Here is a 12,096-nt window from a genome sequence, read left to right on the forward strand (position 1 = left end):
GACCTGCAGTCATGAGTCTGGCCTTTGAACCTGGGCAGAGAAGGATTCAGGAGGGTCCGAATCTTTAGGTCACCTGCACCGAGTCTGTCAAATAACTTGACCCATTTGCTTTGGTGTAATGAAACCCATCTGCCTCTAAGGCAACTCCAGCCTTTAACTCCCAGAGCAGCTGGCGAGAGACAAAAGGCACGGGAGTCAGGACACCCAGGATCAAGTTACAGCTCTGCCACTACCTCCCTGGGTAACCTCAGGCAAGTAGTTTCCCTTCTCTAGGCCTCAGTTTGCCCATCTATAAAATGGAAAAAGTAGATCAGACAATTTCTGAGGTCCCTCCCAGCTCCTGCTTCAAGGGTTTCAAGTTAAATCATGAGCTCTCCATGACCAGAAATTAGGTCCTGGGATCCAGACTATACTTCCTAGCACTCCGTTCCAGGACTATGTGGACATATGCTTTCATATATGTGAAGAGAGCCGCAGGAAAACAGGATGCCCAAGCCCCAGCAATATGGGGGACATATGACTCCCAGCCTGGTAGGACAGCACTGAGCATTGTGGAAAGACACAGAGACTCTGAGACCCCCGCAAGACGAGGTATTGTGGGCTGGATCAGAGCTCTTATGCCATTCCAGAGCCTAGGAGCACAGAGGTGGACTCTGGGGGTATTGCAGACAGCCTAGCACCCTGGAAGGAAGAGTCCCCAAGAATACGGTAGGAAAAGGGCTTGAAACACTGATCCCTCTATAAACCATCTTGTAAACAGTCATCAGCCCTGAGAGATCTAAATCACGTTACGGTCTTTCTGCCTTTCCCACTGCTTCTCAATATTCACACCTAAAATAACCTTGTCTCCAGGGATGCCTAGCAGCATGGCCCCAAAAGGTCCACCAAAGGCTCATGTGATCACATTTTTTAAAAAATAAATGCCAATTCTGCATTCAATTCTATAACAAGTCTGTATTTGTTATATTTTTAAATTTTATTTATTTATTTATTTTGCGATACGCGGGCCTCTCACTGTTGTGGTCTTTCCCGTTGCGGAGCACAGGCTCCAGACGCGCAGGCTCAGCGGCCATGGCTCACGGGCCCAGCTGCTCCGCGGCATGTGGGATCTTCCCGGACTGGGGCACGAACCCGTGTCCCCTGCATTGGCAGGCAGATTCTTAATCACTGAGCCACCAGGGAAGCCCTCTGTATTTGTTTTAATCTAAGGAGCAAAGTTTAAATCACTTCTCAGGTAACTAATGTGCCATTACATGGTGCAAAATTTTAACTCTATAGCTTCACGAATCATTAGCAAAAGTCTTCCCAACAAATGGTGCTGGGAAAACTTGATATCCACATGCAGAAAAACTGAAGTTGGACTCCTACCTTATACCATATGCAAAAATTAACTCAAAATGGATCAAAGGGCTTCCCTGGTGGCGCAGTGGTTGAGAGTCCGCCTGCCGATGCAGGGAACATGGGTTTGTGCCCCGATCTGGGAAGATCCCACATGCCGCGGAGCGGCTGGGCCCGTGAGCCATGGCTGTTGAGCCTGCGCGTCTGGAGCCTGTGCTCCGCAACGGGAGAGGCCACAACAGTGAGAGGCCCGCGTACCACAAAAAAAAAAAAAAAGGATCAAAAACCTAATTCCATGAGCTAAAACTATAAGACTTTTAGACAAAAACATAGGGGGAAAGCTTCATGACACTGGATTTGGCAATAATTTCTTGGATATGACACCAAAGGCACAGGCAACAAAAAATAGATAAAGTGGATTTCATCAAAATTTAAAAGTTTTGTGCATCAAAGGACACTTAACAGAGTGAAAAGGCAACCCACGGTATAGGAGAAAATGTTTTCAAATCACATATCTGATAAGGGATTAACACCCAGAAAATATAAAGAACACCTACAATTTAGCACCAACACCAAGACAGCCCAGTTGAAAAAAAAAATGGACAGATGACTCGAATGGACATTTCTCCAAAGGAGATACACAAATGGTCACTAAAGCACATGAAAGTAGACTCAACATCATTAATGATTAGGGAAAAGCAAACCAAAACCACAATGAGATGCCACTTCACACCTATTAGGATGACAATTATAAAAAATAAAAATAGAAATTAACAAGCGTTGACAAGGATGAAGAGAAATTTGAACCCTGTGCCTTGCTGATAGGAATGTAAAATGATGTAGACTCTGTGGAAAACGGTATGGTGATTCCTCAAAAAATTAAACATAGAATTACCACATGCTCCAGAAATCCACTTCTGGATATACATGCAAAAGAAGTGAAAGCGGGAATTTGAAGAGATATTTGTGCACCCATGTTCATAGCAGCATTATTCACAGTAGTCGAGGTAGAAGCAACCCAAGTGTCCGTTGATGGGTGAATGGGTAAACAAAATATAGTATAATATGTACATACAATGGAATATTATTCAGCTTCAGAAAGCAAGGAAGTTCTGACACATGCCACAATATGGATGAAACTTGAAGACATTATGCTAAGTGAAATAAGCCAGTCACAAAAGGACAGATGTTGTATGATCCCTCTTATATGTGGTACCTAGAGTAGTCAAATTTTTAGAGACAGAAACTACAACGGTGGTTGCGGGAGTGGGGAATGGGGAGTTAATGTTTAATGGGTATAGAGTTTCGGTTGGGGAAGATGAAGAAGCACTGGACATGGATGATAATGACGGTCGCCGCACAGCAGTGTGAATGTCCTTACTGCCACAGAACTGTACACTTTAAATTTTCTGTTACGTATGTTTTCACACACACACACACACACACACACACACACACACCACAAATCTCTAGCAAACATATATCATGGTTTGAAAAGGACTGACCTAGACGGTCCCTGGCTAGGCTAGGAGTATAAGCATATTTCTGAGCTGGTAAATGTTTTATTTTAATCTGCAAGGATAGCTGAAAGCCAAGTCAGCCAGGGGTCCCACACACCATTCAAGATAAGGACACATTTGACTGGGCAGAAGCTACTCTTGGTGGTGGCCCAAATTGGTTCCTGCTGCATTCATTACTCAGGCCTGCTCCGCAGTCCTGTCTTGTGCTGAGCATCAGGCCTGGAGGGCTGGGGTGTGGGTAGGGGGGACAGTGTCAACAAATAGTAGGAGGCTGTGGAGCGGACTTTTACTCTCCCACACTCTGTTCGCATGGATAAAACCAGTTCAGTGGAATCTAAGAATGTGGGAGACTATGGAGAAATGGGAGGGATTCTCTCCATGCCTACCCCAGCCCTCGGGGGAGGCCTGAGACCAAAACCAAAATGCCATTCTATAGGCCAGAACCCAAACTGCAAATCACCATGGGAGGGAGGCAGAGGACCAGAGAAGCGGGACCCAAGAACTACAGTAATTAAATAATACAATGAAGGCTGAAATTTCCAAGTTGATTCTTGGGTATCATTTATAAAAGTTAACAGGGCATATTTAATTTAGGAATTGGCTCACGTCCTTCTCCTTAGAGCTGAAACCTCATAAATGAAATACACTGGACCATTGCCCAGTGTGGAAATAAAACTTATGAATAATGTTTCTATCTCAATCATTGTCAGTGCTTTACTATTCCTAATTACTTTAAAAAGCTAGATATTCAGTATAGCAAAACTTTTTTTTCTTTTCATCTCCACTTCTGAGATTAGTGCAGTTGAATAAAAGTCACTCTGTCGTCTTTATTCAGTATAAACTGACATTTCATCTTTTTACTCTTCATTATTATATAAGATGGAGGTTTATGACCAAGCATGCAGCCACTCCATTTCCCCATATTGGTCCATCTAATATCTTGGCATTATCCACGATAGCTGACATGTCTACCCACCAGGCAAATCAGCATCACCTCACTTCCTTTATGGAGCAGAAAGAAATTCGTCCAGGCCTTCAAGAAATTAGGCTACGGGGTTATAAGTCTATAAAATAATGAAAAGTTCCCCACCCCATCCTACTATTGGATTTGTCCCCTTCATGTCTATCAAAGTCATAAATCCCTTGGCAGCCACAAAGGGCAGGGCAGGGGCAGGCAGTAGGATGATGGATCTTTATAATCCTCCCTGCCACTTCCAGGAACTTATCCTAAGAAGAAACTGGGACATGTGCGCAAAGATACATGCACGAGAAGAATCACTGCAGCATTTTTACACAGGACCACAATCCCTTATTCACATGTCAACAACCCAAAAATCTCTAGAGTCCAAAGGAATTATTTTTTAATTCTCCAAAATTCATTTAGAGGCAAAATCTTTGTGGAACTGATTTGTGGTTAAATATCTTCTATATATCACTAGATGTGATCAGTTATATGTCACTTCAGAAATATTGCTATGTTTCATCCCAAGGTGCTGACCAAACCCCACTGGAGGCATATGTCACATATGATATAGTCACCATATACCTTCCTGAACTCTGAAAAAATCTAAATTTTGAAACCAACAGGCCACAAGGATCTTTGATAAAGGACAGTGGGCCTAATAGAGTGAAAAATCAGAAACAGCCTAAAAGTCCATCAGCAAGAGACTGGTTAAACACTTTTAGTAATCCATAGAATGTAATTCTATAAGGCCATTAAAAATTTTAAGGGAGATTCATGTTTATTGACAAGGAAACGAGTGTATGACATACAGTTGAATTAAAAAAACAAGTTACAGAATAGCACATACATTTGATCTAAGTAATAGAAGTTGTGTCCAGATCTAACTCTAAGAACAAATGTGTCGAGAGATAAGGAAAGGCAAGCACCCAAATGCCAGAATTGGTTATCGCTGGGTGTGTGGGTTTAACTTTTTGTCTATACTTCTGGTGCAGTTTGAACTTCCTTTATAACATGAACAGGTACGATTTTAGAATCAGAAGAAAACACCAACAAGAATGATGCTTTTGATTAAACAAAAATCAAAGCTTCCCTGCAAGGATGTCACATGTCTAGACATGCAAATGACAGATCCCATTCAGAAATCTCCAGAGATACACATTGTGCTCATCAGCATACCCATCTCCATGGACACAGGCCCCACAGAGTACATGCAGGCAGACAGGGGTCCAATGGCACAATAGCAAACAGTGTCAAATTGCTTGGAGTAAACATAATCACAATTTGTGTCCCCTGGCTGATTCATCTGTCTCCATGACAATATCTCAGGGCCACATCTTTCAATCAGATCCTTCCTTCCCCTGTGAGCAACTAGGTTTTCTCATCAAAAGCTATTTCAACCTCAGGTTGTATTAACAGAGGTTGAGCATTCAGAAGGAAGGAGAACATAATAATTATGTGTTCAGGCTTAGGACCTAGGTTTTCACTTGATCAACAGTCCCAGTTTCATCATTTACTAGCTGTGGGCCTTTTGGAAGTTCTTTAACCCCTCTGTGCTTCAACTTCCTCACCTGTAAAATGGGGCTAATTCCCACATCATAGGGTTGTTGTGAAGAGTAAATGAGAAGATGAATAAAGTCCTAGTGCACAGGAAAATTCAATAGAGAGTACTTAGCTCTATTGTTATTTTTCCATACAAGCCTGCATCTGTGGTCAGATCTAGGAATGACTGTTTAAAAGGAACAAAGGCCATAGCCAATGGAGAGAAACTAGATGGGGAAGGCAGTTCAGACCATGTCAGGTGAGAAACAAAGGAGCTTGGAGAATAAAAATTGAGTGTGGGGGGGAAGTGATCATTGTCTTCTAATACCTGAAGGCCTGACCCCATGGAAGGGGACTCTGGTTTCTTCTGTGCGGTCTCAATGGCTATTATCAACTGCTCTAAGATGATCTTCTTCCCACACACAGTCTGTGGCCTTGTTCACTGAGCTCCTTGGGAGAAAGTTCAGACATGGCAAGGAGGGCCATAGAGATCCATCAGCCAGCCCTGGCCTTAAGCTAGAGACAGATGATTTTGAGGATGAGAATCTATGAATTCCCTTCATTCAATGCTGCCGCCTCTCAAAAGAGGGTTGGAACTTATCTTTTAGGACTTTCTGAGGGTTTAGTAGTACATGCCCATGAGTAGATGCAGAGCTGGTGATTCTTCAACCCATGAGGGTGGACTTACTGAAGAAGAAACACTGTGGGTTGCTCAGCACCAAGTCTGATGACTGAATTGGGAGTGGAAATTGGGCAGCCCGGTTTTATACTGTAAAGTTGCAAGACTATGTGCTTGGTAAACACACTCCAGGGGCAAGATTTACTCTATACTCCCTACTCCCATTGATCAAGGGCCGCCTCCCTTCCACTTCTTTCACTAGACCGGAAGGAAACCCTGAGAGACAGACTCTGTCTGAAAAACCCTCCAGGCCCCCCAGTCATCACAGTCCAGAAACAGTGAGCACCAAACACACTTGCACTGGTCAGGACTCCTGGGACTCAGGTTGTGTTTCAACCTCCAACAGACTGAGCTTGACATTACAATCTGGCAACAGCAAGCAGACCTGTCCCAGCAGCGTTCACAGAATCCAAGTTAGATAGTTCCCCATTAAAGATTCATTGTAGGCAAAGTCACACAAAACAAAACACAGACAAGGTGGGGAAAAGCTCTCAAACATTTCGGCCAGCATGTTTCCTGGAGTTCACAGAAAGACTGCTTGAACACATTCCTTTAACTCACGTGTTCCTCGGGTGTACTTTTCATTGTCTGGAGGAGTCCCTGCCCTGTTGCTCAGTGTGACTTACCTCAAAGCAGGGAAACAGGTGGAAGCAGGAGGCTACCACAGTCACTGGAGGTCCCAACACATTGGAGAGAGTCTCTGGAGCACCCCAAACAGATCCTGGTCTCCCCAAGCCAGGTAACCACCCAGGCCCAAACAAAACCACATCCAATAGCTTGCTTTGGCTGGTATGTTCCCATGTACCGGGTAGACAAAGAGGCTCCAGTCAAGGCCTTTGGAAAAAAAGGACCATAACTAGAAGTTTCCACCCCAGCAGAGACTGGAAAAGGGCAAGAGCCCCACATTGGGCCAATGTGGACCCACCATTCCTTCTCCATGTTGTTACGGCCATTGCAGTCACTATGGGACGGGGAAGAGGGAGGTGGCTCCCAAAGATGGGTCAATGATGGGGGTTAGACCCCTACTGGATCAGCTTAGCTATGTTACCTACTCAAGTCACACACAAAAAGATACTATCCCAGCTCAAAGCAGGAAGAAAATTGGGCTTTAACATTAATCAAGATCTCCTTGGAAATCTAATAAGACCATGACATTAACCAACCATTGATTGCAAAATGTGCCACTGGAAAGAGGCTCATCTGTGAGTATTTAAGGGAAATGAGCCAAAGGAGAAGGATTTGCCTTCAGCTGGGCTCCTGGCAGAGAATTCCCCGAGGAGCTGCCAGTGTACCCTGCCCACTCGGTGGCCAGCCCCACAGGAGAGATGATGCCCGTGCTGCTATGAGTCACTCTGTCAGTCCCAAGAACATCTGTCTCACTCATGCTCACCAGAGAGCCTTCCCCAGGGAATGTGAACAGTCTACCCAGAGAGATGTAAGAACACAGTGATCAGTCCTACAAGCATCCCATTCTCCTACCTTGGGGGACACAGAGGCATCCCAGTACCCATCAGTCTCATAAATAAGTCCCCTGAGCCTCTGTGAGCACCCACTGAGCCTTTGCACCAGCAAAGCTGAAGACCAGGCCTTGACCACAGTGACCTCCTGGGTCTGCGCCCTTAGGTGGCATCTCAATTTCACTTCAAGCCTCAAAGACCTTATCCGGAGGTGTTTCATCAAAAGCCAGAGTCGTACAGATGACCCCACAATTCCCCATACACACGACATGCAATGCCCCTCCAGGCCGCCACAAACCATGACCCTCACACCCCTAGAACCCTCTGCCCCAAGTACCATCCGGTAGGTATGCTTCCTCCCCGCTGCCCACACTCGCTAGGTAGCCCAAGGCCAGGACAAAGAACTCAGCATCCACACGGCACGGCCCCTCCCCAGCCAGAGCCATGGCCCCGCTCAACTCCCAAAGACCTTAGACTCACCGCTGGAGCAGTCGGGCCCTCCCCAGCCGGGCTCACAGTGGCAGGTGTCCGGAGAAACACAGTGGCCGTGCACACACTCCTCTGTACACAGGGCTGCAGGGGATCAGAAGAGGGGGAGGAAGAACAGGAACAGAGAGTGAAAACCAACCATCTGGTCAAGGAGCACAATCCACTTTTGTAAAGACTCCCTGGGGCCCAGGGATGCTCAGAACGCATCACTGGTTTTTGGGAAAATCAAGCTGCTCCTGACCCGAGTTATTTAATTAACTCTGCAAAGGATTCAACAAGGGTGTGCTTCATCCCAGGCTTGTTTCCTAAAATGAAACCCAAGCCCACAAAATGGCAGCCTTGGTGGCTTTTCAAGAATACTTCCTCCAAGGTGGAACACTTGGAGACGTTCCACAAAGCCCAGTCCCTACATGCTCACTCCTGCTCTCTTTCCCCATCAGCTCAGAAAATGACCTATCTTTTGGCTTCCCCAATTTCTTTCTGAAAAGGCCCCCAAATTTATCAGGTTGCCTGAAAAGAATCCATTCCTCTCTTGTTTTCCTCACCTTCCTGCCCTCCTTCCCAAATGTCCCTATTTTGGGGCTCTCAAATGTCAGCAAATCTGCAAAGTACACAAATGCTGAGGAAAAAGCAACAGCTAATTATAAGAAAGTAATTAAGAGAGACAGCCACGAGGATGATAATTGTAATTAGAAAGCGCCTGGCAATTTCTTATCACGCAGTCAAATGCTGCAGCCTCCTGAGTTGGGAGGACACGGCAGCGAAGTTTCCATCAACTACCCCAGTGCTGAGAAGGCTTACTGGCAGCAGTTTGAGGAAGGGAGATTATTTCTCTCTTCATTTGACACCCACATTTTCTCAAGGTCATCCATTGCTCCTGAGAGATCTGTCCCACCATCTAATCCATCATTGAGGGATTACAGAAACCCCCTTTGCCACCCCTGCCAATTTTGTAAGCTTGGGAAATCAGCGGCTACCATCAACCCTGTCAATTGCTCAGAAGGGATCTAGATGAAGTGCTTTTTTTCTGACAAGCAACTAGGGACCTTCTCTCTGCCTGGAACTGGCCTGCACTGCGGGGACAGGTGGGCCCCAGTGGTGAGCTTGGAGGAGCTGCCACTGACTTCCTAACACCCACCCTGCTTCCATGTCCACCGCTTGGCCGAATGCCCAGCGAGAGGGTGCTGTCAGGGTAGACAACAGAGTTCATTTTATGGTGGGTGTGGGGACCTTGGGCCCCTCCCAAACACAGACACTGACCCTGAAGCTGTTGCCTTAGCTTTGTCTAGGCCTCCTGGCGAGGCAGGCCCCGAAGAGCCCTTTCAGATGCCCCACTGGTTAGTGGTCTGCAGACAGCCCATCCTCTGCAAGCCTGGGATGTGGTGTGTCTGGGGGAAGCCCTGGCCCTTGAGTCATTCTCATTTGTACAAGTGGCTTTTGGGCAGAGGTCTGGTTTGTGCTCAAGACTTTGACAGCCCCTCGCTTGGAGCTTTGGGGAGCAGCTGGGACCTACTAGCTAACCCACTTCTTACTGGGGAACCAGGCTGGACCCTGACCTCAGTGACCTCCTCCACTTAGAGACACAATGAGCTGCTCACCCAGTTGCTAGCAAGACGCCCACCTGGTCATCCCTGCTGCCTGGCTTCCCCTGCTCCCATCAGACTTTCTAAACAAGCTCAAATGGGTCAATGTCCCCAGTGTACACTGGACACTAGGTATCCTTCCGTCGGCTCCCCAGCCCAGCCCTGGCCTCAGCTGCTCCCCCTTCCCTTAGGCTGAGGTCCCAGTATGCTCCACAGCTGGGCCGGTCCGCCTTCCAGCAGACCCTTCCATCAGCTTGTCAGGGGAGCCCAGACACCTCCAGCTGCTTTCTGACTGCAGAGAGCAGCACCTTGATCCCTGGGGGCTCTGCTGGGGGTGGCAAGGGCAGGCGGTGGACTGTGAAGCTGCCGCGTGTCAGGTCTGGAAGGCACCTAACAGAAAATCACGTCCAACTGCTTCATTTTATACATGGAGGAACTGAGGCCTGTGTGTTTGGGATCCTGTGAACAGCCTGTGGCCTCTGGCCAGAGAGGAGGGAGCTGCAGGAGGAAGATCCTGGAGACAGAGGCCTCCGAAGGCTGAGGGAGTTGAGAGGAGCCCAAGACATGGGGCCTTCATGCCTCGCCCAGGCTGGACATCCTCCCCTGCCCAGAAGACTCAAACCAGAGGAACTGTGTCAACATGTCCTCTGCAGGCGTGGGTGCCCTGCAGGCTGGGGCTGGGCAGGGGCTTGGAGAAGATCAAGGGAGAAAAGACGAAGACCACCCGGTACTCTGGTCCTCTGCCCCTAGAGACCTAACTCCTGGCCTGTGTCCTGCACCCTCTCCCTACCTGCAAGGGAGGTGCATTCAGGGGTTCTCAGCAAGCTCCACCCTCCCTCTTCCCTTGGCCTCTCCCCACGGCCCCAGGGACCCCTAGGACGGTCTGTTGAGCACCTCCCCCAGCTCAACCCTATATCCAGCACCCAGACTCCTGGTGACCCTACATGCAGAGTCCCTGGGCCTGACTCAGGGACGTGGTTGCTGTCCCCATGGTCCCTCCAGACCTCGTTGTACCCCTTCCCTCCTTATCACTCTGGTACTCTGGGCTATTTGCTTGTCAAAACCTCAGTCCATTCATATTTCATAGGGGTTGTTTAGACAGTGTTGTCTGAAGCATGAAATATCGAGAGCAAATATCTGAGGCTCAGAGGACCATATCTGGCAACTGGGCCACTGTGTGTTTGTGTACCTGGTGGGGAGGGGACAGCACAGGGGTGCTGAGAGCCAAGTCTCCTGAGGAGGAATGGAGGTGGGACCCATGATGCTCCGTGGGGCAGGGGCGGCCGACTCCTACCGCAGGCTCTGCTGGAGCCCACAGTGGGCAGCCCCTCCACAGAGGGCTGGGGTTTACACAGCACCCACTCCTATAGCGTGAGGTCCCCTAAGTTCTTTCTGACCCCAGTCCCTCGTGCCAGCCGACCCCCTAGGAGGGGCTGAGTTACGGGGGCCTCCCCCTTCTTGGGCTCCTTGACACGGGGGTATTTTGTCGAATGCTTCTTCCCTCTGCTGCACACCCATGTGCGGTCGTGCGCAGGGAATCCGAGGCTGACTCTGCCTGAGGGCCAGGCCCTTTCCTGCCCCAATGAGAAATCTGAACCTCCGCCCGTCAGCTTCCCCCAGCCACCGTCCTGCCTTGGTCCTGCTTCTAACGTCCAAGGCACTAGAGGCACAGTTAGCGAGAAGCAGCATGGCACGGTGGTTAAGAGCACAGACGGCACTCGGGGAGCTGGGGCTGGATCCAGCGATGCCACTTAGCAGCTCCAGACTTCAGGCAAGTTACAGCCCTCTCTGTGTCAGTCCCCATCTGTTCAATGGGGGATGGCGGCGACAGGATGGGCCTCGGGCTGTGTGTGAGGATTCAATGAGTTGACAAAGTACTTAGAGCGGAGCCTGGGGTACAGTCAGTACTGAGTGAGTCTTGCTATTGTTATTGGTAGGGTGTCCTCAGACCCGAGGGAGGGTCCTGGCGATGCCTGAGCCTCCTTTTCCTCCACACACAGGCCGTCTCTCTCACTTCTGCCCTCCACTGAAGTCGTAGACACATGGGCAGGGCTGTAGGGACTTAGTTGGGGGGTGGTATGCTGGAGAGCAGCCCCATCTCCACCCCTGGTGGAATGGCCAGCATGGTAGAGAAGGTGATGACCTATATTTAAACTCCCTACCTGCCATTTGCAGTTACAATTATAGGACAATAAGCAAATGATTTAACCTTCTGTGCCTCAATTTCTTCATCTGTAAAGTGGGCACAATAATAGAACCTACGTCATGGGCTGCTGCAAAGATTTAATGAAGTAATACAGGTTGAGTGCTTGGCCTACAGTAAATGCTCCATAAGCAGGAGCTGCTATCATTACTTCTCTTTCTCACACACACACATGCACACACGCCATGGGGTCTGGACAGATGTCTAAGGCAGCTGACGGCAGTTACCAGTTATCACCACTTCCTGTGCGCTACCAGGTTCTGAGCACCCACTATGTGCCAGGCCTCGGGGCTTTCACACATGCTACCTCAACCCCCGTCATAG

The 12,096-nt window shown here is 48.3% G+C and overlaps 1 protein-coding gene across 3 annotated transcripts in view; it reads right to left on the reverse strand.

The window, feature by feature from the left end:
• The window catches only part of MEGF11 (multiple EGF like domains 11), a 236,521-nt gene that overhangs the window by 180,398 nt on the left and 44,027 nt on the right, over positions 1 to 12,096 (reverse strand). For all 3 annotated transcript variants that reach the window (XM_082617509.1, XM_082617508.1, XM_082617507.1), the window contains exon 4: positions 7,978 to 8,070. In XM_082617509.1, the coding sequence (XP_082473635.1) occupies positions 7,978 to 8,070 (93 nt within the window). The remainder of the gene's footprint in view (positions 1 to 7,977; positions 8,071 to 12,096) is intronic.

The sequence above is a fragment of the Mesoplodon mirus genome (assembly GCF_964341445.2).
Source record: "Mesoplodon mirus genome assembly, chromosome: 4".
NCBI lineage: Eukaryota > Metazoa > Chordata > Mammalia > Artiodactyla > Ziphiidae > Mesoplodon > Mesoplodon mirus.